The sequence below is a fragment of the Amphibalanus amphitrite genome, unplaced genomic scaffold (genome assembly GCF_019059575.1).
Source record: "Amphibalanus amphitrite isolate SeventyFive unplaced genomic scaffold, NRLGWU_Aamphi_draft 000029F_arrow, whole genome shotgun sequence".
Lineage (NCBI taxonomy): Eukaryota > Metazoa > Arthropoda > Thecostraca > Balanomorpha > Balanidae > Amphibalanus > Amphibalanus amphitrite.
The window spans coordinates 109923-137922 of NW_024881525.1; the positions used below are offsets into that span (position 1 = coordinate 109923).

Here is a 28000-nt window from a genome sequence, read left to right on the forward strand (position 1 = left end):
AGTCGAAGACTAGAAACCCGACCCCCCCACTCAAAAATCTGTGGCGACGCCCCTGCCGGATATGAACGGTCAATTTTAGCCTAGGTGCTCGAAATAAGCTAAATGAGATTGGACTTGTTGAGCAGGTCTCGACATGGAAATTAAAAAGTTCCGTTCGGATGCCAATTGCCAACCTAACCATACGAGATCGCCTCACGGCTGCATAACATGATATCTAGACGTCAATATTTTGATGACGTCATTTGAACGTACGATTGTGACCGCTCAAAACATCCTTGAAGAAAGGTACAGAGGAAATACAATGCTGGCGCCAAGGCCCTATATACCAGGTAGGGTCGTCCGGCGATTCTACCTTTTCGTGACGTCAGCTCGTGACGTCATTTGGAGTCAAGTCTCGAAGCCCCGTTCAATCCCCATGTAAATGAGCGATTTTCGAAGCACTGTAGAATGAAGTTTGCACAAGATATATCAAACTTAAGTATCTTATCTGAAAGAGCAGACAATTTTCTGCAAGTTATCTATTACGTGTTTTTCGCTAAATCTTTTGCTTTTTTCACAAAAGCGTAAAATGTCCCCCCATGTCTCCGCAGCCTCCCTGCCGCCGGCCGCCGCGCGGTCGCGGTAGTGTAGTGGTTAGCGTGCCCGCGCAGTATTCTAAAGGTCCCGAGTTCGAATCTATGCGGTGCGGAACTTTAATTGCAATTCCAAGCTGAATATACGCACATCCATAATAAATTATTATTCGTATAGCTAAACTGTCACCAAGCTATCCATATAAATTGACTTCACCCAAAATATCGGCAAGATTCTATTAAAATATAAATTCAAATATGGCGGCTTGGACTGCCGCGTGCGTTAGGCTCCGCCCATAGCTCCGCCCACATGCGTGACGTCATTCGTGTTAGTGGACACACGCGGAGATAGGGGACGACATGGGCCTGGCTGGCGCATATTTTTTTACTTTGCCCAAGGCCATCTATAGAACTTTGCCTTCGGATTCGAATAAATGAATAGAAAATAATTTACAAATTTGAGAAAAGTCAAGTAGCATTACAGCTCGCACGTTTGAAATAAAATGGTGAGTTTCTGGCACAGCCCAACACCTATCGTTTGGGTTTTGCTACAAAATGTGGGTAGTACAAAATGTGTGCAGATTATACCTACCGATTCTATAATTATTTTAAACTCATTTTTAACTACCTTCCTATTCGATGTCGATATATGTTTATTTCGAGCCAACCGCCAAGTGTATGACAGCTGCCTGGACTCACATTATTTTGATTGTGTTGTGTTACATGAATTTTGTGCTATGTTTTGTGCAATGAAGTTTCCGAGATCACGGATCAGTGCCTAGGTACACTCGGGGGCTGATTGATGTTCCACCGGGAGCCCGATGGGTAGGGAGTGGTGGCACCATTCCCTACCCATCGGGCTCCCATGGCTCCCGCACTGGCTGCTGCCAGTGTTGCCTGCCCTCAGCCCTGGTCAGCACTGCCTGCCAGTGCCAGCGCTGCCAGTGCTGCCACTGGCTGCAGCCAGCAGGGTATATTGCAGCCAGTGCTGAGCCATGGGAGCCCAATAGGTAGGGAGTGGTGGAACATCAATCTGCCCCCGACATGTACAGCCCACCACTAAAGTAATACCAGTATAGCGCCTTTTGGGGCGACTAACGGAGCGAGCGAGGGGGTGAGTCTTGCACGTGCGAAATTTCGAGGGGGTACCTCCAACTGACTTGTGCACGGCACCCTACTGACCGGTTTCTAGCGATGTGCCAAATTTGAGCACAATCGGCCCAGCCGTTCTCGAGATCTGGGAGCGGCACCCTGCACATGCGCACGTGCTAAATGGGTCCCAACTGACTTGTGCACGGCACCCTACTAACTGGTCCCTAACCGTGTACCAAATTTGAGCGCCATCGGTCCAGCCGTTCTCGAGATCTGGAAACGACCCCTGCACGTGCGCACGTGCAGCAGCACCCCAACTCTGGCACATGGATATGCAGTGCCTAGTGGGTGCCTACCTACATGCCAAGTTTCAGCGCAATCGGCCAAGTAGTTACCGAGATATTGCAACAATTACAAAAGTGACACCTCTTCGTTTTGCACGTGGCACGTGCATAAGGGGTCACCCACATGCATCGGGAATAGTCCAATACTTGGTAGAAGGAATGAAGCTACCCTACAAAAATTACCGCGTGTAAATCGGTCAAGTGGTTGCTGAGATATAAGCCTCGCAAAAGCGTCCGCACGGCCGGCCGGCCGGCCGCTCATACTCAGAAATTTCCGTTATTCTACGTAAGACTCCGCTCGCTTCGCTCGCTCCGTAATGAGGTTTTACCAATCCCAACGGATAGCTTTGACTGGTGATTTTTTTAATGCAGAGTGATTGAAAAGAAGATGTCTGTAGATAAAGTTGCAGCTGCAAGAGTGACGATATATGTAAGCAGCATTCAAAGCTTATATTGTAGTCTGGCTAGTCATTCCTAAGCTTCAGAAGCAGAACATACCCATGACTGAAACCGCACGTTACTTCTGCTGTGGACTGTACCTCTAACTCAGCACACAGCCATGCAAAGGCAAGATTGATTACATTCGGGTGACCCCTGGCCTCGGCCTGATGCAATGGCATCTGACCTGACATAATCATTTTTGCCTTTGTATGACAGTGATCTGTTACTGATTCAGTAGGTAGTAGGTACTATAGGTAACAGAACTCAAACTCTGATCTGAACTCTGAAGTCTGAACTGTTAAGTACTGATTCAGCAATTAGTAGGTACCTAACAGAAAGGAGGATGTACCTTAGGGTGGTCCACATTTACATGGTAAAAAATAAAGTTCGTCAGATTCATCGGGCCGGGTCGGAATTCTTGTCGATACTATAGCACAAGCTTCTGTGCAAAATTTCATTAAGATTGGATGATTTTATCCCGTCCCGCAAAGCGGTCAAAGTTTCCATTATATGTACCAGCCTTCAGTATAGGGCGAATACTTGTCTTTCAACATTGCCCAGTCGCGCCAGCGGCTATCTACCAAAGAGCTTGCATGCTCAACGCACCAACTCTCTCTAGCCTTCTCAATGATAGATCTAGTCTTCCTATCAGCCACAGGCAGGAACGATAATCCACAGTTCCTGTTGCAGTTCCTGTTCTCAGTGCCAGGAGCAAGGCCCTGTATGCCAGGAGGTGCGAATGCATTACGCTAGTTATGAATTTGCCTGCGTCTGGGATGGCCGCTGAAGCTGCAAAAGGCACACGCTCAATCACCGAAATGTGGCTTGTTTTGGCAGCCAGAAGCAAATCCTTGCTGGGTGAAACAGCCTCTTACGAAATGCATGACGAATCTTTTCACTTTTCACACCATCCGCCTTCCGGCCCGGGACTCCCGAGATCCCGTCCTTCAAGCGGTTTGTAAAGTGGTGGCAGCTCACGGACCGAGTGTCGTTCAAACCGCTCAATGACTTCATTGACTTCGCCGACAAGATGATCGTCACCTGACGCGCGTTGCTGATGAAGCAACGGCCCCGTGATGACTACCGCAATGTGGTGTACTTCACCACCGCCGTGATGGACGGTGACTTGGAAGCGAGCATCCTGAAACCGGTTGCCCTACAACGCGCTCGTTGGATGGCAAAGTTGATCAACACGTAAGATCTCTCAAGTCAAGAACACTCTCAAGAACACTCTTCTGTCAGCCTCAGCTTGCGCTCACCGAGCACGAGAAGAGGACAATGGTCCGGTTCACCACCTTCATCGTCACAAGGTAAGTAGCACCGTGGCTGTCTGCCCACTGATCGACCTCAGCATCGTGAACTGACATCGCCCTCCGCAAAGGCTCCTACCGCTTACCACAGAGATATCGGACGGTAACCGGGCAAGGTGATGGGCAAGGCCATCGGTCTCTCCTTCTTCAACGACGGGACGACGGTCGAGGAAAAGAGGCGATCGCCACCTCCATGCAGCAGCGGCTGAGAGAGAAGAACCCTGCCGCGCCAAAGTCGCCCTCGACGCAGTGGGGCAGCGCTCGCTGGCGTCGTTTGCATCTGTCGGTCGGTACATCCCTCGGGGCCAGCCACGATTTCCTCAAAGTCGACTCCGCCGAGTGGTCAGACAATGACGACTTGACCACTGCTCATCGGCGACCGGCACATATACGGGTGGTGAACGACTTTGCGAGAGCTGGGTATTGCACTGTTGCCCTCACCAGTGGGAAATTTTTAGCGCCATCGCGCACGGCAAGGAATAGTGAAAGCACTTCCTTCAGGTCGAGGAGCACCACTGCACCGGGCGTTGCATCCGAGAGGGATATTATTGGTGCTATTGGTCTCAAGATAGGGGCCCAGGCGACCTGTAGTTCGGATGCGGTGAATACCCTCACCCTCGCCACAATTCGAGTGGGGGTTGCGCTGGGTGGGAGGAGGGATGCACTCGGCCCGACCTGTGGGGAGGGTAAGGGTATTCACCGCATTAAAACTACAGGTCGCCTGGGCCCTTATATTGAGACCAATAGTACATGATGGCATGCACGGTGGATTTTGTTCTTTTATCTATACCAGATATGCTATTTTCACGGATGCCCATTCCACTCTGATGTGTTTCTCTCCTTTGCTGTTCTTTTTTAATGACTGCCAGTGCGTATTGAGCGAAAAATGTGGACTGAGTGCGAAAATTCGTATTATCGCTCATCCCGTTATTGATAACATAGGGAAAACTTTGGTCGCTTTGCGGGACGGGATAAATTTATCCGATCGGAATAAAATTTTGCACACAACCTTGTATCATGGTATCGACAAGAATTCCGACCCGGCCCGAAAGATCCTAGAAACTTTTGCAAAATGGACCACCCTAATGTACCTATGATTCAGTGATCAACAGCCAATGACTGAACAATGTGTTTGCTTGCACAGTCTGTACTGTGTTTCATACTTTGCAATGGAACTTCTATGTTTGAGAATTGAATGGAGAATTGATTCAGTTTTGTTTATGGCAATTGAAACCTATATTCATTTGGTGATACCCAAGAGTTAAGACCTTTGCCTATCTTTACCTGTCGAGTTTCCCTGTCTCTCAAAGAAAAGTCATAAAGCCATTGGCCATGATGTTAATTGCCAGGAGAGTGTAATGTAAAAGAAAAAAAGGAACCTGAGAACACAAAACTGGCCTAGTGGCATGGCTACAGAGACTGACAGCCATACCTCAAGAATGAGCCAGCTTAGTTACCTACACTTATTCTTGTAAGAGTAAACTTCAGCCGACAAGCATAGGTCAGCCAACAAGCATAGGTCATCCTCTATCCTCTAACATAGATCCTGTATTCCCTAGCATCAGCTTTGAACTATTGTGCAATTGGCCATTTTGAATGGTTGAACTTTCATTAGAATATCTCCAAAGGGCCACTCAACTGTCTCCACTTCATTTGGCAGAAGTCTGCAGTGTGTTTCGCTGTTCTGTAGCAACTAGCAGGGTGTGAGCTCATACTCATAATGAGCTCTGTTTCTTTCATTTGAATTGATAAGAAAAACAATCATGCCTTTCACCTTTGTCCAGACTGCAAATTACCTATAACAGAAAGGTCCATCACCTTGCCCAGCAGCGAGGAAAAGACACAGACCAGACTGGAAACCTGCTTCAATGTGTAATAAAAGGGGCCCCGATAGTTAAAAAGCTGAGTTCCACAACTGAAAAGGTAGGTACATGATGCTGATAAAGAAGTGATTGCTAACTGGCGATCTCCTCCCGAGTTTCCAATGCATAGCTTCATGGTGTTATAAAAAGAACATCTCTAGTCTGTGCTAGAGCCATAGTACAGTTCAGTACATCACCAATCAACATGGCTGGTTCCACACTGCTTTTGGCCTGCAAACCTGCCTAATTCTTCGGAAATCTGCACGGCACCGCGGAAAATCTTAACTAGCTGATCGGGCCCCCAGCGATGAAATCTCGCCGAAATTGCCATCCGTCTCACTTTATGGCAATTCAAGAAGCTGTAGATGGTTCCTAGTATTAGTTACTGAGTGTTTTGTTTTATATATTGCAGCTGAATGGCCTCAAGGAGTGTGATCCACCCGGGCGAGGAATCTGAATCTTCTGCCGATGAAGCGTACTCGGACAACGAGGTTTTGACATCGGCAGACAGCGACGAAATCGGTGAGCTGGACGGGCTGCTTTGCTGAGCATTTGGCGCACAAAACGCTAGTTAGTGCTGGTAAATGTTGAACCCTAGGAAGGTAATTGTTAAATGCTTAGCCGATAGTGAAAGCCCGGTTCAAGCCCCGGCGCGGGCGGCCACCTTTAGCTCCTACGTGTAATGGCGTGCGTGTCTGTGGCAGGGTCCGCACAGAAGCCAGGTACCGTGAGTGAGCGGAGGGGACCGTATCCAGTCGTGAGGGCACGTTAAACGTTCGGACAAAATTCTGCCATACAACTGGAATTGCGCGATCGGGTGGTGGGGTCAGGGTCAGCACAACAAGCTATGCTTAGTGCGGGCTCTGATTCCTCAAATCTGCCCATTGAACCATTCGGACTAAATTTATTTTAAAAAATGCTGTCGCATATATCATTGATTAATATGTTTATACATACAGTTAACCATGATCGTTTCCCTGCCGTATTTCGTGCTCATCTGTTTTGTTCTCGATTCATAGCGGTCTGCTGTTTTTGTATGCCTTATCTTCTCACCGTCCCCTCCCGCCCGCAGACACGTCCGCGGTTCCAGCTGCCAGCTGCCCGCCGACCAGCCCGCCGGCCACTGTACCGAGAAAGCCGCCGGCGCCCAGATCCGACCGCTTCGCCGACTCGCTGCTCCACCAGAAACTGCGTCAGTAAACACGCGCTGACCCTGCGCTGGCCTCACAGAGCGGGGCTGGGACGGCCGGGGTCTTCACGTTTAGATATAATAGACGCACTGATGATAGAAATATTTCCTCATAAGCATGAATCTCCTTCGTTATCTCATAGGTATTGCCGGCCACCCGGTGACTGCTCAAAAACTGCCTTTTTGACCAAGAGTTGTCTGAGCATGACATGACAAAAGCTTCGTGAGTCTAGAATTTATACATTAGCTACCTAATTGCTGGTACAATGCTGGTTATTAGGCTAGGTGTTAATGACTTTTCCTACACAAATCAATTGCTATAATTCAATGTTGTACTTAATTTAACAGTACATGATAAATCACATTTTGAAAACAACTTTCCTCTCGCCCTGTTTAGCTATAATGCCTGAATTGGCTGTTTTCCCGATCAGATATCTACTTCCCACGTATTGTTTCTATCATTGTATAATGTATGCCGAATAGTTTCACTTAGTAATGCTCACGGTCTATGATCTGTCTGATTGTAAAATGATTCACCTTTTGTTTCAGGCGAAGCAAACATCAATCTACGCAATTCAATTAAGCATCAGGTCACCGCGCCGTACCAAAAGGCTACCAAGAATGTACAAAACCTGACATATTCCCTGTCAAAGATCCAGGTATGTCGTCCCCATTATAAGTAGCGTTGCATGAATGAGCTCCTCAAGGTTCAAATGGAATTCTTGTTCAGCACAGATGATGCCAGATGGCTGTTACCCTTGGACTCAGCCATTGTTTTGTTGGCTCTTTTTACCACCTTGAAATTGTGATATTTCGTTTTCCTGTTGCTCTTTGATGGTTTCCTCCCTCACAAAACAGTGCGCCTACACCTGCCTTGCTTCATTACTACCACATAGGTCAGATCAATCACATTAAAAATATACGATTTCCATCGTAATGCTCGTCGCTACTCGCTTATTTTTAGCTGCGATCATTGGTAAGATGTGTTTCGATTCTTCTAGCGATATCGAAATGTCGTGACTGTGAGATCTGCTGTGGTGCTTTGACTCTGATTGCCAAGGTAGAACGTTTGATTACGTCACATATATCGACATTTAAGATTCAGTGCATCAATGGATGTCACGTTCGAAATATATCACGTATGGACGTATACGTGATATACGTTCGGAGTTACGTTCGGAGTTGTCGGTGCAATACCTGGGATCGAGGCTTCCCCAAAGTGTGTGCCAGGTGGAGCTGGACGCTGAACTGAGACGTGCGCTCGCCTGCTCCGTTACAGGCCTCAATGTCGGAGGTGTGTCTTCAGCTGCAGCAGATTCGTGACGACCTGAGAGCCACGGAGGAGAAGACGTCTGACATCGTGTCCAGCGACTTCCTCGTGGACGTGAAGATCTAGCCGAAGGGCCCGTCCCCTCCGTGGACCCGCCCCGCCCCAGACAATACTCAGTGCTCGGGGGCCGCTCAGAGCGACTCTCGGTAAACCCCAGTCACTGCCATGGGGCTGATCAATGATGAACTAGCAGAAGTGCGGAAAATGTGTGAGCACGTGGTACCGGGCAGCAAGCTAGTCACGTGCGTGCCCGCCATGGTGCGAATCGAAATTCGGAAAACTGACTTCAAGCAGCTGGCGGCGTGCTTCCAGTTCCCTGCCGACTATCCGCGCAGCGTGATCCTGCTGGAGCTGAAGAGCAAGACGCTGTCGGACAAGCTGCTGGCCGGTCTGGTGAAGCTGTGCGAGGCGGAGGCCAAGAAGCTGATCGGCAAGCCGCAGCTGCTGGCGCTGGCCAAGTTTGTGAGTCGTTTCCTGGACGAGAACCCGCTGAGCTGCTGTTCGGCCGAGCTGTCGCGCGTGCGGCAGCTGCTCGCGGACGGTGACGAGCTGAAGCTCAAACAGAAGGTGTCCACGGTGTCCCTTTCGCTGCGCAGCGGCGAGTACCAGTACCGGGTGCACCTGCTCGTGCCGGGCGACTACCCGCTCCAGAGAGTGACCGTGGAGGAGCGCTGGTCCAACCTGCCGGCCACGCTGTGCCGCTGGCTCACCGGGCAGGCGACCGAGATCGCGCGGCGGTGCGTGGAGCCACCACTGCGGCCGCCGCGCAACGCTCCGCCCTTCCAGCCGCAGCCGTCACTCGAGCCCGTGGTGGCCTTCCTCGTGGGGGACTTCAAACGCTTCCCCACCGACCTCTGCCAGCACTGTAAAAAGGTGAGTCAGTCGGGCACATTTACCAACAGTCGGCACTGGAAATAGCCAACAGTGAAAGGTATTTGCCGGCCGTGTAGAGCTGAAAGAGTGGGTCCCTTTCTTGGTATCGAAAATGGCCGTGATCGATTGGTCTTTGTCAGCCCTGTAGGGCGAGTGTGCACCGTAATTTGTCAGCTGTGAACTTATGACTCACGAATGACGTGGGTGCTGCCCGCTGTGCGCCGTCTTCCGTGCAAATTTGCAATCGGCTTGATGCGACGGGGAAATGAGCCCCAGCGCTGCGCCAGCATTGGCCTCGGCAGCAATGGACGCTGTTACGTCAGCTCCACCTCGTTATGATTCCATAATCCCTGTTTTCAGTTCTTCAAACCCCGCACAAAGGGGAAAGGAAAGTAGTTTTGGTTTTCACCGTGTCTTCATGGCTGTGCTCTGTGGACTGTGGACGTCACAGCCATCCGAGTCACGACGTGTTCCTCTGTTCGTCAGCGGAAACAATGGCAGAGCACGATGCGCCCCTACATGGTTTTGCGTATTTCACATGCCTGGCGATGGCGTAGGTACCAGTTACTCATCATCACTCAGGCATGTCATTTCGTGGTAAAGTAATCTTGATTTCGTGCAAAGTTCGATCACTCGGGATAGCTGACGAAGCTTGGACGCAATGTGGGTGTCCAATTGAATGAGGATAATTTGATGGCTGGCGATGTTATGATGCAACATGGCCTTCACTGGACACCAATGGCGTGCAAAGTGGTCACTGACTAGGCGTTAGGCGCAATACAAACCTCTACTCACGTCGGAGTGTCCGCCCACGAGTCATGAGACACCCTCCTTTTGCGTTCTATGAGTTCTATAAATCGATTGACGCCCCTCAGCTTCAACTAATCGCCAGGTTTTGGATATGATGCTACATCTGATGGTCTCCTCATTGCCAAAACCTGCGCTGGTCAGTGCTGACGGTTTGACATTGAGTGTCGCACTACTGGTGACCGTTTAGCGCTAACGGGAACGGGATTTATTGATCGGAACAGCGCCCTGCGGCCGACTGGACTAACGGCACAGTGTGATCGTATCACTGTGGGACTTGGGAGGTTCGTTAATGGCCAATGCCAGCCTGCCTAATGCTTCAGGAAGCATGGGAGCTGGAGCGAGCAGTGACATTGATATAGAATCCCTCACCGGGTGCGATTGGTGTCTGAACTTCCTGACAATGTGGGGTTAGCTGGCTTAAATATTTCCGCCGTTTGTGAGGTTCCGTGGACCACTAATTTGGAATGTAGTCGGATGTGGATTGAGCTAGTTGAAGGGCGATCGTCATGGGGTGTTCCATGTGGCACAACCGACCATGCTCGCGCAGACCGGATCAAAACCGGTATCGCTGAATGTAATGAACTGGTCATTTTTTAACGCACTCGAAACCGGAAAGCGGCATTCTTGAAATCCGGTTGAAGGACGAGCTCCCCGAAATAAGCTACGGGAGGGGAGCGGTTTTCGGGAGCGGTTTTCGGTGTTTCAGTCCTGCTCAATTTCTGTAAAGACACGCCGCTAGTTACTGACGAACAAAGCCAACTTTGGTGATGGGATTCACGCCAACCGCTTTGTTTAGACTCTTTTGGTGGGTTTTAGCTACCATAACGGGTAATACCGACGTCTTTTGTTAGTGTTGTTGTCGCCAAGTGTGGTTTAGTTGATCGAGCTGGCGCTGACTTCCTTGTCGAAATTCCCAGTGGGCTGGGCTTCCACCGACCGCCCACACGGTTGGCGGTGTCCGTGACGGTGGCTGACGGTGCGACTAGGAGCGTCACCTCCCGTCCAGTATTCTAGCACTGGACGCACTCAGGCTCGCATGCCCGTCGCTCACACTGCCTTGTATGCGTTAAGTGTCGTACGCTCACGCTGCATTCCACGGCGTACACTGAGCCCGTGTCCACACGTCGTGCCCTCGATATTTCCGCCCACGCGCCAAACCAACCCGTCGCCTTTCACTCCGTGCCGTGCGTGTTGACAGCTCTATGTGCTGCCGTGTCCAGCGCAATACAGATCCGACCGCGTTCTACCGCGGTAGCACGGGTTGTTCTGGACGGGCGGAGTTGGTCAAGCATTCCTCACTCCTCGAGATGACTCAGTACAATGGTCTCCTACATAGCTGTGGGGACCTAACAGACCATGCTATCCGATTATACCTCAACAGAAAGGTGCGTGTTATCGGCTGGCCTACGCCCCTTGGAAGAGGATTAGACGAACGCTGCTCACCCATCCCACGTGAGCCGGAGAGGGTCGAGAGAGAGAGAGAGAGAGAGAGAGAGAGAGAGAGGCATGTTCAGCTCATGACACTTCTGCCGGCTGCTGGTGACATCGCACCGTCGAGGACATTGGTCACTCCCGATTAGGAGCCGCTCGGCTGATTTTTGTTGTCCTATGAACAGCCGTTACCACTGCGCACCTCGCTGTAGTGGCATCCAGTCGGGATGCCCCCATTGTTTGGAGTAACTGAACAGCCAGGTGGGAGAGCCTAGGGAACACTGTAGGGGTTCGGTCAGAAAGAGTCCGATATTGATTGGATTTTTTCCCGATGAACCTGCAAACAGATAGCCTTCAAATTCCCACTGTTTCGTTCATTGTTTTCGATGGAACCTATCAATTTTGATTGTCAGCAGACTGGCTTCCTGCTGGTGGTTTTGTGCGGCCTCGGTCGCTCGGTCCGTCGTATTGCGGCCTGTGAGGTTCCCTGTCCGTGACGTGCCACGGCCAGCTGGGGCCGATCGGCGGTGCAGCGTCGCGGGTGCGGCGCTGGCCCTTCCTCGGCCGGTCCGTTGGGGAAAATGTGGCTGCCCCGCTCGCCGGCGCAAGGTCGCGGCGCAGCGCGTCCGTCACTTTCCGTGGCGCCGGGCGCCGCTGAGCCGGCCGGGAGGCCCGCGCTGCGCGGCCATCACATGGGCGCTGAGGGGTCCACAGAAACACTGCACGCCATGGAGGAGGGACGATGGAGCGACAGAAGGGTGGCCCGGCGATGTGGCTACCATGATAGCCAACAGCTTGCCCGTGTGATGGACCCAAGTTGCGCAGTTTCGTCGAGGCTTGTTTAGGTTTTCCTGTTACGGGGACCCACTGCGGGCCGCTCCACCGGCGCCCCTGCGTGAGGAGCTCCTCACGACCGGAGCTGGACTGCTCGCGTGCCACCGACACCGCCATTCCAGCGAGTTCATGCCGCAAACGAGCTTCGCTATCACTGGAAGGCATCGCCCTTTATTAGGTATTCAGTCTCCTACCCTTTAAATTCACAGTCCAAGGCAAACTATGCCATTTTGATATGGTAACTTGCTCAGGAGCTAAACTCAGCATCGACACAGAAAGAGTATAATGTAGCCACTCACCCACAGATATCTGAAGACGTCATCCAACAATCAGCTTGTGCACATTTATCGGCTGGTGCTCCATCAGGGACATGACATAAGCGAAGTGAACATGGACAAATAATGCAACATGGGACGACGAATACTTCACGTACGTATGGTCAAAAACAGTGAAACGATTGGCACAAAATAGTGACTTAGAGCTAGTAGCTAATAAAATAGCCAGATATATGAAGCGACTTGTTAATCGCAGAATACTCTAAGGCTCGTTGCGCTCGTGGCTCTTTTGCTCGACTGAGAAGAGGCAGTGGTGATTGTTTCAGCAGAATGTATTCCGGTAGTTGTGGCACACCTGTACCGGCTCGGTTCCGGGAAAAGTTGACACAGATGGGTTTTCCTTGACGATTAGGGAGGGGTTATTCAACCCTCTTTCGCACCACTGTCAGTTTCGATCGTTGCGTCGGATTCAGACTCCTTTAGCTTTTGAAGCGGACTCTCCCGGCACGAGAGCTCGATCATCTCGCCGCTAGAGCTCGATTATCTCGCCGCCAGAACTCTACTCCCTCGCCGCCAGGACTCGACTTCTAGAGCTTCACTCGCCGCCAGATGTTTGACTCTTGCAATCAGAGCTTGACTCTCTCCACCAGAACTCTACTCTCTCGCCGCCAGAACTCGACTCTCTCGCCGCCAGAGGCCGACTCCATCGCTGTCAGGTGCCGGCTTCTCAGACGGGCGTCTTGCTGCAGGGCTCGCTGTACACGACGCCGGGCTTGTGGCTGAGCTTGCAGTAGAGGCGGACGCCGACGGCAAACCAGTACCAGAGCGGCACCAGCAGGCCCATGGTGATGAGCAGCACCACTAGCGCCAGGCTGTTGCCGTACGCGGCAGCGCCCACGAACGCGCTCAGCAGGCCGAGGCTGTGCAGCGCCGACGAGACGGCATGGTACACCAGCCAGGCGAGCACCAGGCCGCGGTGGCGCGTGCGCGCGCCATGCACCAGCGCGCTGTTGAACACCACGTGCAGCAGGAGGGCGATGAGCACTACGGCCAGCGCCAGGCGGCGCGCCGACTCCAGCTGCCGCTCGGGGTCCTTGTCGGGCAGCGTGGAGAGCACGGTCACCTGGATGAGCGCCACGAGTGTGTGCAGGATCAGCAGCGAGGCGCCGATCACCACCGCGCCGCTGCGCAGGCCGAAACAGCAGCAGCACTGCGACGCCATGCCGACATGGGGCGAGCGCTCGGCTCTGCGCGAGGGCCGACCATGGACCAGCCAGCAGCGCCGCTGCAGACACTGTCCGCGCCGGTCGGCCGCCGCCGCCGCCGCCGCCCGGCCGCCCGTCGGGCCGGTATTTTTGCCAGAGCGCCGGCCAATCGCAGTGGTCGCGGCGAGGTGCCGGTCGGACTCGGGCGGCGCCCGGTACAGGACAGCGGGCGGACGGACGGACGGACGGACGGACGGACGGACGGACAGCGCGGCCGTGCCGGTGTTGTCTTCATGTCGGTGGATGAATCCGGCGGCCTACGGTACTCTGGTCATGGTGCTGTCACTCAGGGTATTGAACGTGACATTTTACATGCCTCCCGTGTCTTGCAGATAACTTTATCTGCTTAAACGCGGAGCCAGATGTCAAAGTCGTGTTTAAATGCATGGATCAGAATCGATTAGAATGACAGCAAGTGAGTGATATGACCGAACTTATTTATTCGTGTTGGCAATGATGCCAGTGTTTCATCCGTTGCAATGTCTGTAGGTGCCCACTTGCGGAGCCGCGTTGTGTGTTATGTAATGGCTTTCAGGTTTCGGCCATTACATACCTGCGTTTGTAGTCCGATTATGGGGATCTCAAGGAAGGATGAGGCCTGCCTGTGCCCTCAATATTCCAAGGCTGGGTTGGATTAGCTCCGTCCCTTACCGTGCATTGAAGGGCTCTGGCTCCAGAGCTTCCTCGCGGCCATCCGCACCAGAGGACATTACATTTCCTGTCCGGCTATTTCACCAATTAATTAATCACCTGCAAGGATCCACAAGGTCCGTGAAATGTATGTGTTTTAGGTTCATTGTTCGTATTATTCCAACAGAAGTCTAATTCTATTTTTATCAAAGATCTGTAGTACCGTAAACGGGGGTGACTTTGCCTTGCTGGGTGACTTTGCCATGCTTCTCAAAAAATGCTTTAGGCTGATCTCCAGTGATATTTTACGAAGAATGTAATAATTTTTTATGCACAAATGAAAGATAATTGATGGGCCTTCCAACTTTACCAGCACTGAGAGATAAATTACCACTAAATACCTAACTGGGCTCCGTTTTATTTGAGTTATTGAAATGGTCAAATTTGAAGAGGTCCGAACTTTTTATTATCTAAGCATGTTCTAGACCAACTGCGATGCTGAAACTTGGTATGGTTGATCATGACAAGGCTGTTAAGTTAGCATATCCAACAAAACTGGCATTTGTCACTTCATTTAGCTAACATTGTTGGTGGCGATTCTTCCAAGTGAATTGCAGGCCACATGGGGTGACTTTGCCACCATGTTATCAATGCAAAAATGAATTGCTTATCCGATGCAATTCAAAATATGTTCTAAATGTAGCACCATTCTGACCTTCAAACTGGTTTTTAAAACGTAAAAGTTTATATGTTGAACATTAAAGGGACTATCCCACCTTCTAAAATGTTGTTAAAACCAGTTAAATTGTGCCCGACTTTATAGATTGGATGACCAGGAACACGGTTCTGGCATTTATTTTTCATTAAACATCTTAGGCTTCCCATATTCCAAACACAAACTTTCAAATATGTGACGTCACAGCCCAAAATTACGTCCTTCCCCAGGTCACATTACTGTCATAAAGCTGATTCTTTTTACTCTGTAGGCACCACAACAAAGTTCAGACCAAGTTTTAAGCGATTTTTCAACGAACAAACCCATTTAAATCAGAATAACTAAACGAGGTGACGTCACACTAACGGTCGCTCCATGTTGAAGATAGGGCCTTGTACAAGGCCCATTTTCAAATGAAGGGAACGAATTTCTTCAACACCAAGAGGCCGCGGGGGTTGCAACCTAGATAGATAGTGGTTTCTGAACCTCGCCGCAAACTTGGCTATCTCAACTCAAACCCCATGTTAAAGGTGGGATAGTCCCTTTAACACAGGAATGCAATGCACAGTGGGAGTATAGAAAGGCAAAAATTACCAAAATAAAAAATGGATGAAGTTGGGCCCAACTTTTCAGCACAACCATGATCATCTACAACTCCTGAGTTTGCCAGTAAGACTGGCTGAAGAAATCTGTATCATTTTACAGATCAAAATGCTGATAATAAGGGTGTCGGTATGTTCCCGCAAGAACGTCCTCTTTTTGTTCCTCTTAATGCCGCTGGAAAAAAGCGGCAAGGTCCTAGAGTACCTACCGATACAATAAAATCTGTGTTTGTTTATCTATTCTGAACCATTTTTCAGTTTCTATTTACTATCAAATCTCAATAATTTTCAACAAATATAATGTATTATAAAAAGTAAGGCATCTCTCCTTTTTTGTACATCGTTTAAGAGCAAAAAACCTCAAATTGCTTTATTTTTCCTATTAAACAATTAAGGATGGTTGCCCTTCCTCATACAATGGAACAAAAATGCTTGAAAAGTATTTGTTAGCGTTACAAAATATTATTCAAAGTCACCCCTTTTTCAGTTTAACTTTGCCACGACTCATTTTCCTTAAAAATTTATATTTCTAGGCAAGTTATAAATAAGATAATAGCAAAACCCACAGAGCTAATCTTCATCCGTGTTTTGAACTTAGAGTCATCCCAATAAGTTAACAAGTTAAAAGAATACAAGCGTCTAAAGTTGAAAACATGGCAAAGTCACCCCCGTTTACGGTATCCTACGAGAAAACACGAAGTTTAAAACGAAGCTGATATAACTCCCGCCCTCAGCATCTTTCCGGTGAAGATTACTTACCCTTAGGTACACTTGCGAGCATTGTACAATCATTTCCTGTTGTATTCCAGTGAACAGCTGTGCCTGCAAAGGTGCGGAAGGCGAACACATGCTAATCCCGTATACATGCATGCTTTGGAACTGCCGACAAATTTTAAGCCATACCTGGATGTGAACTCTATTGGCTGAGACGGCTACATTCAATTTTCCTTATGAAGTCAGGAAAACAGGTGAAGTCAGTGTAGGTTCCGACGGAAGTGAGCTGTTCCATCCTTCCTGACCCAAGACCTGTCATATGCTGACCTGTGTGCGGGCGATGCTCATCCATCGCATCAGTACCCATCAGCGCGCGTTACACCAGCGCACTCAGCATGTCATGTGTCGCGGGCCGCGGCAGGGGCGGTTTGGTGTAACAATTTATCCTACGCCAGCAGCAGCACCGGATCTAATCTAGAAAAAAGTTCTTACTCCATGTATTTATCACAATTACCGGGAGCGTTTATTCTGCACAGTACTTGTTACTGTACAAGTCCGTGTTATGTTCCGGTGCTGTAACAGTTCCGTTTTTGGCCCACAGGTGGCGCTGCCGTCGGACCCGGCCGATGTGGTAGAGGACGGCGGCGCAGACCTACACGTGGAGCGCGTCTACTGCGGTCACCTGTACCACTTCGGCTGCCTGGTGCAGTACATGAAGACGCCACCGTTCGACGGCGGTAAAAAGTGCGAGCTGTGCGGTAAGAGAATCTTCCACGAGAAATACAAGGTGTCGCCACAGCTGGCAGAGGCGCGCTGGGCACAGGAGCAGGCCCGCGAGCGGGAGCTGGGAGAGGTCATCGACTTCCTGCAGTGATGTGACATCGTGACCGGTGGTGTGACTCGTGGTGACGCGCTCGGTGGCGTGACATGGACACTGCCTGGGGCTGCTCGGCGGGGAGGGGACTGGCTGTCAGGGGGAGGGTTTGCTGTGTTTGTGTGCACTGTGTACTCGTGCGTACCCCTCCCGGTGCTGTGGAAGTTCGAGCGGGGTGTAGACAGCCGGTGTGGCCGGCTGTGGCTGATGTATACAATGTATATGCGGTGCACTACCTACTACCAGTGAGACCCTAGTGGTGTGTATCGGCGTGGCTAATCGCTCGTAACCGGTAAACTATTCGGGTTTATGTACCGTGCTGGGGTCGCTTTTCGTGTGATATCGGTGTAAATATAATGCAATGAATGATGTAGGTGGCGATGTCAATAGCATGACTGGTGATGACCGAGGTGCAACGTACTACGTAGTACGTACTCATTACTAAAGAAACCCATTCTCTCAGAAAACGGTCGGTAATCTCCCTACATGGCGCGAGTTCTACGAGAAACAAGCATATATTGTCACTGATTTCACTTATACAAGAATCGAAATGCGCACTTAACCTCGCATAAACTACACGATCTTCCACCACACCTCACTCGTATCATTACGCGCACATACACACACCTGTCAGCACAGAATGTCCCTGCTGACTAGCTCTCCATCGCCGGCGCTGGCGCTAGCTGGTGCCGGTGGTCTCCTCCGCCAGCTGCTTCTGCTCCTGCTGACGAGCGAACAGCTCGCGCAGCTTCTCTGTGGCAGTCTGTTCGCGCTGCGGCGCGCGGTAGCCCTCCTCCTGTCGGGGGGGGGGGGATGGGGGTCACGGAACTACAGACACGAGATGTGCCCCCCGGGGGGTGGGTAGTTGCCGCGATTGCGTGGGAACGAACAGCCATACTAGAATGATTGTTGAACGCGTTTAACTCGTACCATGGGTGAAACTTTGACATCACCATTGGGGTCCCAAACGTCCAAGGGGGCCTCCATTTAGTGGGGGCCTCCAAGCAATTAGGGGCCTCCAATTGCGGAAGCGGTAATTTACGAACCACGCCAGGGCCTCCTCTAAGAAATTTTCATTGGGGGACCAGAGGCTCAGAAGCCAAACCTAGGGTACCCCCAAATCCAGTTTTCTTATCGGATTTAAGCCACTTATATTTCGTCACAGCTCTGATGCCATGATTATTTTTTTTAAATATTAATAAAGAAATGGTAGGACCTGACCCTAATGGTGGATTCAGGCCAGCAGGGTGACATTGTATGTAAATATCCCCCCGCGGCGTCCGAAATCGACGAAAATTTCTGGCTTTTTCACTTTTGACAATAAAACACAATGCTTTTATTATAGAAAACAAAAAAGAATTTAACGGCACAGCATTGCGCAAGGAATCTAGCCGACCCCAGAAAGTGTGAGATCCTTCGCCCGCACCTGGGGGGAGGGTTGCCACCCCCAAGTTTGTTTTTCTGCTCTACACTTAACATTTTTAAAGCTAGAAACCTGATTTTTTTTTTGTATAGCTGCTTTTCCTTTTCTCAGCGTCCATTGAAAATTTCAAGTCTCTGTGGCTTTTGGGTTTGGAGATATGACCTTGTTCTTCAGGTCATGTCATGTCCTAAATGACGAATACCAAATATCTTGCGTTGGGTATGGGCCTTGTGAGCTTTTGACACCCTGATTTCGGCTTTTTTTTTGCCAGTCTTAACTCCCACCTATCATTGAACATGTTGTTCTGCGATGTACAGATGTTAGGGTCAGGGTCAATGTCAACCTGGGTCATCTAAAATTATTGCGCTTTAGGCAAGCTGAATTTACATTTCGTGAAGTTTCTTTGACTGTATGTTTAGTAAAAGCTTCTCAGTTCATGATCTAGTGTAATAGGGACACACAAACCGATCTGTGCACACATCAGTACATACACAGACATACACAGATATACAAACACATATCATTCACCTTGACCTAACTTAACGTGAAATGACCACAGCCAGCAAATTAGTCGGATAGTGTGACAAAGAGCTGTTCTAGCTGGCTTGACACTAATACGGCAGCGTCATCGGTATATGATGGGTTGGTCCGCTGCTTGTGTAGGTATCTTATTCGACATCACCACAATTTTTCTTACAAGATTTTAAGCTTTGCGGTCAAGAGCAACAGATTCTTTGGGAAGAGACGAATCCAATGATACCAATTTTACCTCATCAGGTCAGTCATTGACCTTCCAGGTCAGGTCAAACTAAAGAATGTTGCTGTTTGGGGTCACCGTTGCCCGTTGAAATATCACATGCGCTGCTCATAATATACCAATGACGCTGCCGTTTTGTGGTGCCAAGCCAGCTAGAACCTCTTTGTCACACTATCCGACTAGGTTTTTGCTGGCTGTGGTCATTTCAGGTCAAGTTAGGTCAAGGTCAATGACATGTGTTTGTATGTCTGTGTGTGTCTGTGTGTATACTGATGTGTACACCGATTGTGAACGTGTCCATATTACATGAGATCATGAACTGAGAAGCTTTTACCAAAAATACAGTCAAAGAAACTTCACGAAAGTATATTCAGCTTGCCCAAAACGCAATATTTTTAGACGACCTAGGTTGACCTTGACCCTGACCCTGGCACCGCTACATCATTGAACAACATGTTCCATGATAGGTGGGAGGTAAGACTGGCAAAAAAGGCCGAAATCAAGGTGTCAAAAGCTCACAAGACCCAACGCCAACGCAAGATATTGGGTATTTGTCATTTGGGTTATGACATTACCTGAAGAATAAGGTCATATCTCCGAAACCAAAAACCACAGAAACTTGAAATTTTCAGTGGACGCTAAGAAAGGATAGAGCAGCAGCTATACGAAACATCCGACTTCTAGCAATCAAAATGTTTAGTGTAGAGCAGAAAAAAAAACTACCTAGGGCGGGGGGAATGGGTGGCAACCACTGCCACCCCCCCCCCCCCCCGATGTGCGGGCGAGGATTAAACAATTTGAATATCAGGTAAACAATTTATTCAAACAGGTATTCCAACAGAGTCCCGCTTTTTATAGGTGACCTCCGATTTGTGTTGCATCTAAGTTGCCCAGGGGGCCTCTTATTTGTAATTGTAGATACATACAGTACAGATAGCCTCCTACTTCGACTACTTGCACAGAGAGCCTCCTAGTGTATATACAGCTAAGCTTCTACAGGTCAAGCGCCGGTCTCTTGTACGTACAGAGAGCCTCCTACTGTTACAGAGGGCCTCCTGTTTGTCTAGGGGGCCTCCTATTGGTTAACGGCGCCTCCTATTTGTCCAAGCGGCCTCCTATTCGTCTATGGGGCCTCCTATTTGTCCAGGAGGCCTCCTGTTCCTCCAGAAGGTCCCCTATTTATCCAGGGGGCTTCTATTTTCCAGGGGCTTCCTCTTTATCTAGGGGGTCTCCTACGTGTTCAGGGGCCTCCTATTTGTCCAGGGGCCTCCTTTTTATCCAGGGGTCCTTTATTCGACCAGGGGTCTCATATTTGTACAGGGGCCTCCTATTTGTCCAGGGGTCTCCTACTTGTCCCGGGGCCTCCTTTTTTAAGGGACTCCTTTTTGTTTGAAGGGAGCCTTCTATTTGTCCAGGGGGCCTCCTATTCGTACATAGGGCCTCTAGCTCCTACTTGTCCATGGGGCCTCCTATTTGTTCAAGAGGTCCCCTATTTGTCCAGGGGGCCTCTTATTTGTCCAAGGGGCCTGTTATTTTTCTAGGGGGCCTCCTATTTGCCCAAGAGGCCTCCTATTTGTCCAGCGGGCCTCCTACGTGTTCAGGGGGCCTCCTATTTGTCCAGGGGGCCTCCTATTGGTTAAAGTAGCCTCTTATTTTCCAAGCGGCCTCCTATTTATCCAGAGGGCTCCTTTTTTAGGGGGCCTCCTCTTTATCCAGGGGGCCTCCGTCTTGTTCAGGGGGCCTCCTAATTGTCCAGGGGGCCTCCCTTTGTGAAAGGGGCCTTCTATTCGTCCAGAGGGCCTCCTATTTGTCCAGGGGCCTCCCAATTGTCCAGGGGGCCTCCTTTTGTGAAAGGGGCCTCCTATTTGTCCAGGGGGCCTCCTTTTGTGAAAGGGGCCTCCTGTTTGTTTAGGTCTAGGACCTCCTATTTGTCCAGGGGGTCTCCTATTTTTGCAGGGGGCCTCCTATTTGTACAGAGGGTCTCCTACTTGTCCATGGGGCCTCCTATTTGTTCAGGGGCTTCTTTTTTGTACAGAGGGCCTCCTATTTGTCCATGGGGCCTACTATTTGTCTAGGGGCCTCTTATTTGCCTAGGGCCTCCTATTTGTCCAGGAGGCCTCCTGCTTGTCCAGAGAGCCTCCTATTTCTCCAGGGGGGCCTCCTGTTTTCCGGGGGGCCTCCTACTTGTTCAGGGGGCCTCCTACTTGTTCAGGGGGCCTCTTACTTATTCAGGGGGCCTCCTACTTGTTCAGGGGGCCTCCTTTTTGTCCAACAGGGCCTCCGATTTGTCCAAGGGGCCTCCTATTTAAACAGAACCTTTTATATGAACATCGGACCTCCGTTTGCAAAGTAGCTGGTGCGTCTCGGGGGCCTCCACTATTGGGGTCCCAAAATGACAATTGGGGTCCCAAATGTTCGCATTGGGGTCCCACATGGGACCTCGAAAGTATACAAAGTTACACCCATGACTCGTACTTTGGTCAAATGACCATGAAACGGGCAATCGGCTGGGCTTGTTGTAAAAACACAGAGCAGAACATTGACGACAGCGGTCCCGGTAGACGGCGCCCGCGGCGCGGCGCGCACTCACGCTGGGGAAGGTCTCGAGGTTGGTCTGCGGCGGCACGTTGGTCCACGGCGTCCAGACGCCCTGGATGGACGGCCGGTCGGTGTGTTGCATCTTCCTGAGGCGCGCCACCGGCTCGCCGGAGCTGCCGCGCGCCACCTCCAGCCACTGGCGCAGCTCCCGCTCAGACAGGCACTTGGCACTGAGAATCTCCGTCTCACCGTTCACTGTGGCATTGTGGGGAACGGGTCAACCATGGACATGACTGGTGCTGCAGTGGGAGCTGACATGCAGCACCTCTGATAGATGAACAAAGCTCATAGCAATGGTATGGCTTAATTTTAGATGCATAGCATTATTTTCACTTTTCATTCAACTTACAATTAGGTAACTACTGTCTCAATGAGCCATTCAATTGACCCTGTATGTAACAGCCCAGATGCATGCACTTGATTTCTACAGCAGTGCTGCCTGAGTTGAGGATGAAGTGGTGAATACTCACAATATTCCAGCTTGACGTGTGGAGCTCGATGGCGTCTGGGTTTAAGATATACAACGATGCCTGGATTCTGTTTGGCGAAATCCACCACCTGGTTTTCAATAAAATCCCTGAAAACATGGGTTCTCATCAATATTTGCTGGTGTCCTGAAACCCACGCATCCATCAGTTTTAGAGCACCAGTTTGTGATCTGAATCGCACCACAGAAAACCTACCACACAATTGACAAGCCTTCATAGATAAGGTCTCACTCATTCAGTCCCACTCAATTTCAATCAAATAAAAACTGAGGATAAAGTTTTAGCACACAAAGATTATTACGGACTGCCAACTAGCACGCATCAAGAATTGCTTGTTGAATTGGTAAATGTGCAGCATAACCAAGCCCTTGTTAGTGTATCTAAAAAAAATCCCATTTAAGTTCTCAAAAACATGAACCACTTAAAAGGCAAAAATTGGTCCATAGTTATGCAAGGATTCTTTGGGGACAGTCAGTTAGGGTAGAGTTCAAATTTGTTTTTATGATTTGATAATTCAAACTAGTGCAGAGAATTGCTAAGAATATATTAAATTGATATAATATTATGTGAAAATTGTGACTGCATTAGGTAGGTATTATTCAAACCTAATAGCATGAAAACATTATAAAAACACGAGAGCAGGCTGAGGTGCCGGCAGTAGAGTTTGACATACAATTAATTTGCGAAAAATATCACATGTATGGTTTCTAATGTTTTAACCAAAAACAAGTGCCTTTTTGTAAAGCCTTATTTTTCAAATTGATATGGGATTGAAGGTGGGGAGCACCTCTTACCTACCTCACTCCTTTACTATCACTGTGTTCCTTACAAAATTTCACAGTTATTCTCTGTAACTGACCAACATATCGCCCTATCCCATTTTGAATAGGGGCTTTCACAAATGACGATTTCATAAATAAATGCTTGAACGACATGACTGTGAGACTCTTCAAAGACACTGATCAGGAACAATCAAGGCTGATCAATGCAAAGTAACCTGATCGCCTAGCTCACAAATAATGATTGAAAGGCTATATTTAAATTTGTGCATGAGCCTCCTGTACTTCAACTTATAACAAGACATTCGCACACAGACGACACGGCCGGGACGCGGCCGAAGTTGTGAAGTCATTTTGTTTTCTTTATTAGACTTCCTGCGTGCGTAAACACCACCTGACCAATCAGCATCAAAAACAGCTGAAACTCCATTGGTGATGCAGCTTTTGATGTAATGTAATTTGGAGTGAAATTGCATCATCAAACTTACAAGACTCGCTGGCTGAAAACGAAGGTCAAAGGACATGCTGTTTTTTTATTTAGAGCTTCTAGTGACATGCAGGCTAAAATACGAAGATCGTTGCCAATTATTTCATTGGTAGAAACTTAGCAAGAGAAACTTAAAGCACAAGCTATTTGCATCATTGGCCCCTGACGTTTGCATAATCCAAATACTCGAAATAAGCATTTGACAGTTGTATTTGATTCGTCCGTTCCTTTTGTTACGGTTGACAAGCTATTCAAAGGTGACAAGATGCAAATTTTTTTTTCTGAGAATTTGCACCTTTAAAAAACAATCGGCGTGGAGAACAGTGAGGAGAGTAGCAGCCAACGGGACGCATATCGTCTCAAAAGTGTCATTTATGTTTCAAAACAAATGGAGCAGCTGATGATCCTTAGTAATAAAATTTTCATGAATATTATTTAAAGTGGGCTCTTTACATCATGAACAGCCAATTTTTTATTAACAATATTTTGGTGAAGCTTAAAAGAGGTTTCACACGCTTTATTAGCGAAGAGAAACAACTTTGACACCCAATAAAATACTCGGGGCATCGTATTTCGCTAAATAAGAAGTCACTTCTTACTTTTTTTATCTAATTATCAAAAATATTGCCTGCTTTAAAAGCAAAAGCCACACAGACTTGAAAACCTTTCACGTTTTTATTTTGCTATAATTGACATGGCAGCGTTGCCGGGGGAAGGTCTTTCCGGTTCACCATGGCGGTGAGTGAATGGGGCGTTTGTGGCGAATTGGATTTTTGCCGATAAATACTTTTCTGGACGTTTTTTGTCATCGAAGAGGAGTTCAGAAGTCGTACACGCTATTTTTCTCCTAGTGAGATCAGTCTGCGTGCTGCCGAAATTTTACAACCATGATTATCTCGCTCTTGTTGCTACATAGGGCTTTATGTTTAGTGTTTCACTGTGTCAAGTTTAGCTGGATAAATTTATGTTGTGCCAAATATGAGTCTGATTCACCTTTGAACTACAACAGTTTTTAAACAAGGGAAGATGATGATTCAGGCAGTGAGACTGTCAGCTTAGGCTGTTAATTGTTATGCTCTAATAATACCCAGCAATTTTGGCTCGGAACAGCATATTAAGGTGAGGGATTGGGTATTCATGTAGCAGGCATCTCACATGCTGCCACTGATACTTGTGTTCTTCAGACATGTACACAAAGTTTGGTTTTAAGTCTAATCAAATAGCCTTACAGAAAAAAAAACATCGCCCTGGACAGCTGACCTAACTATTCCCACTAACCTACAAGCTACAAAGTTACAACTTACCAATGTGCAGCCTTCAGCAAAGTTTTGTAAATATCTCGAGAGTTGGAGGGTAGCCATTTTTCATAAACTGGTGGAAGCATCTGAGAGGCGTGCTGTATGATTGCCATGGCATTGTCATATGATTGCCATGGATTGTCCTGGGCCTGGCATTGTGTAAAATATTTTACTTGACTGTTGTTAGTTGCAGCCTGTTTTGTTTTATGTTACGTGATTTGTAGAACCATTTCTGACATACCTGCTTGTCTCTTTCAGGACAAGTCAAAGAACCCCATGCGGGATCTTCGGATCCTTAAGCTATGCCTGAACATCTGTGTTGGTGAATCGGGTGACAAGTAAGTACTATTTTTCATTAGTTCTACAGTTACATTTGTATGCTGATGTTCAGAAATTAATGGTAGATTCTGCCCTGGATCTTATCTTTTGTGTAATTAGTATAATGAAATGAACCAGTGAAACCAGTGGTGTGTAATGATTTATGCAGTTAGTGTAATATAAACAATGTGGTCAGTTTCCAGAAAGGTAATAGTGAACCCTCACTCCAAGACTGTTTGTTACATTACATTAGTGGAAAATATTCCCAAAACTGATACCCTGCAGGCTGTATTTCAAGATTGACACTGTGGGGTAATTTTTTGCATACCGGAGTGAGCAGTATTCAATGCAATGCTGGGCTTGATGTGGTTATCAGAAATTATTGGTAGATTCTGCCCTGGATCTTATTTGGGATAATTTTCCTACAGTCCAATGCATGATGAGAGAAGTAAGCCTAGAAGTGGCTATTAGAAGTTGTCTTACCAGTCAATTTATTCCAGGGATGGTATTTGTGTAGCAGTCATATTTGTTTTCTGCACACTGATTTCTCAGGAATGATAAGGTGTCTTGGCTGAAGCTAGGCCTCTGAGTAGTTTATTAAAATATGCTAGGAAGAGATTAGTTTAGTTTTATGTTAAACTCATTTTGACACTGTCATTGACACAAAGAGTATCATAGTCCTATCCCAACTTGATATCTTGTCAGTATCACCACTCATTTAAAGCTCACCCTAGAGCTACAAATTATTTCATGAATACCTATGCAGCCACGTGGCATGCCCAATGTGACATGCCTATCCTCTATTCCAGGCTGACCCGCGCTGCCAAGGTGCTGGAGCAGCTGACCGGCCAGTCGCCGGTGTTCTCCAAGGCGCGCTACACCGTGCGCAGCTTCGGCATCCGCCGTAACGAGAAGATCGCCGTCCACTGCACCGTGCGCGGACCCAAGGCCGAGGAGATCCTCGAGCAGGGCCTCAAGGTGAGCCGCCGCTGCTGCTGCTGCTGGGGGCAACTTGAACTGTCAGATCTGTTTCCTATTGTGATCAGGAAAGATTTGGAGTTGCTGTCACTTTACGGTAACTGGTATTTGAGAAATATGAAAAGGACAAGATTGGTTGTTCTGGTGACTGATTCGCTAAATGGAGTGTTATTTTCCTGGTTCATGGGTCATTGCAGCTGGGGCAAATTATTTAGTGGTTATGTCTGGAGTTTTGGACTAGGGAGAAATTTGAGATGTTGCGCAGTGTTTCGCTAGAACATGCTGTGTATAAACGACAGTTATGCACCACTCACCAGGCATCAATGCCGGGCTAATGCCTAATGGGGCCTCGTTTTCCGACCCGGCGTTTAGTGTCTTCCATCGCGTTTTAATTCACGTAGACTTTGTAACCGGGACGAGTCACTGAACCGTCTTTGAAATGGCGGCAGATGGCGGCACCGTCTACCATTAAAAATTCCGCGTTTCCAGCATCATGCTCACCTTTTGTAATTTGCTCCCGTCTAATACGATTTATCGAAAATGCTTGCTTGATTTTCATTGCGCATTTGAAAGTGACCACATTAAGGATGAAATGGAATCATAATTCAGATCTTTCCCGCATGCCTTGCTTGCAATGCCCACCCATGTTTGCGCTTCATGTTGTAATGTGCGATTTCATGGTCCAATCTCGGTACTCTCCTCGTCCAGCCCTGGCCCGTTGTCCGCCCCTCTGGTGTGTCATTTCCCCGGCACTGACGGCCGTCCGACGTCCCCACACAGGTGTGCGAGTACGAGCTGCGCAAGGGCAACTTCTCAGACACTGGCAACTTCGGCTTTGGCATCAAGGAGCACATCGACCTGGGCATCAAGTACGACCCCAGCATCGGTATCTACGGCCTCGACTTCTACGTCGTGCTGGGTCGGCCTGGTGAGTGTGCGGGGGGCTGTCTGAAAGACTGGGACAGGCGGCTGGCGCTTACCAGCAGTAGTTGCTGCTGGCTAGTGTCTACTGCGCACGGCAGCGCAGTAGATAGTGTAATAGCTGCATCAATTAAGTTGTCTCCTGTTCAACTATGCTTTCAACTGGTTGGCATTTGCTCTCAACTGCCAACCATTTTACTGAATTTGTGACTGGTTAGTACCTAACCATGCTTTTTGGAATTCTCTGCATATTTTCATACCGTAGTGTGTCATTAGATTTTCGTAAGTGCTATGATGTATAAAACTTCTCCCGAAGTCCCGAACCTTTTTATTTTTGTTATTATGTTCTGTGTGTTTACGGCAGAGGCTATATGAAGCTCACTTGCGTTCAACTTTGCCCTGATTCGGTTTTGATCGTGCTGGCGATCGATAGTACTCTGTGTTCGAAGCCATACAAAGGGGCTGTGTTTGTTTTCATCGCAGCTGTTGGTTTCTGTTCATGATCGTTAAATCTCCATCGTGTCTCATGCTCTTCGCCCCGGGGAATATCCCATCTGCTGTTAGCGTTCCTGGTCTCTAACTGACGATTCTCGCTGTGTCGGCAGGGTTCAACATCTCGACCCGCCGGCGCCGGAAGAGCCGCGTCGGCATTCAGCACCGGGTGACCAAGGAGGACTCGATGAAGTGGTTCCAGCAGAAATACGATGGAATCATCCTCCCCACCAAGAAGTGATCACCCGATGTAGTGCGATGACCAACAACAAAAAAAAAAATACACCAAAAAAAGGAA

The 28000-nt window shown here is 48.7% G+C and overlaps 3 protein-coding genes across 4 annotated transcripts; 2 read left to right on the forward strand and 1 right to left on the reverse strand.

Moving 5' to 3' along the window:
• The first annotated feature begins 908 nt into the window (after positions 1-908).
• Positions 909-17536, forward strand: LOC122365996. The gene is made up of 6 exons (XM_043337714.1): positions 909-1078; positions 6034-6143; positions 6694-6813; positions 7360-7469; positions 8090-9013; positions 16891-17536. Exons 5-6 carry the CDS (start codon positions 8306-8308, stop codon positions 17161-17163), a joined length of 981 nt encoding a protein of 326 aa, XP_043193649.1. The 5' UTR covers positions 909-1078; positions 6034-6143; positions 6694-6813; positions 7360-7469; positions 8090-8305; the 3' UTR covers positions 17164-17536.
• A 126-nt stretch (positions 17537-17662) lies between these two features.
• On the reverse strand, positions 17663-23557 carry LOC122365952 (39S ribosomal protein L43, mitochondrial-like; the record flags this gene model as incomplete). The annotated part of the gene is made up of 4 exons (XM_043337642.1): positions 17663-17959; positions 21934-22136; positions 22412-22518; positions 23526-23557. Coding segments are annotated over 4 exons (459 nt in total), but the record flags the coding sequence as incomplete, so codon positions are not given.
• A 663-nt stretch (positions 23558-24220) lies between these two features.
• Positions 24221-28000, forward strand: LOC122365999 (60S ribosomal protein L11). Of its 2 annotated transcripts, none has more exons than XM_043337729.1 (5): positions 24221-24433; positions 25252-25331; positions 26121-26289; positions 27070-27217; positions 27816-28000. In XM_043337729.1, exons 1-5 carry the CDS (start codon positions 24428-24430, stop codon positions 27941-27943), a joined length of 531 nt encoding a protein of 176 aa, XP_043193664.1. In that variant the 5' UTR covers positions 24221-24427; the 3' UTR covers positions 27944-28000. The 2 variants fall into 2 exon arrangements, with proteins under 2 accessions (XP_043193664.1, XP_043193671.1); XM_043337736.1 differs by lacking the exon at positions 24221-24433 and adding an exon at positions 24443-24814.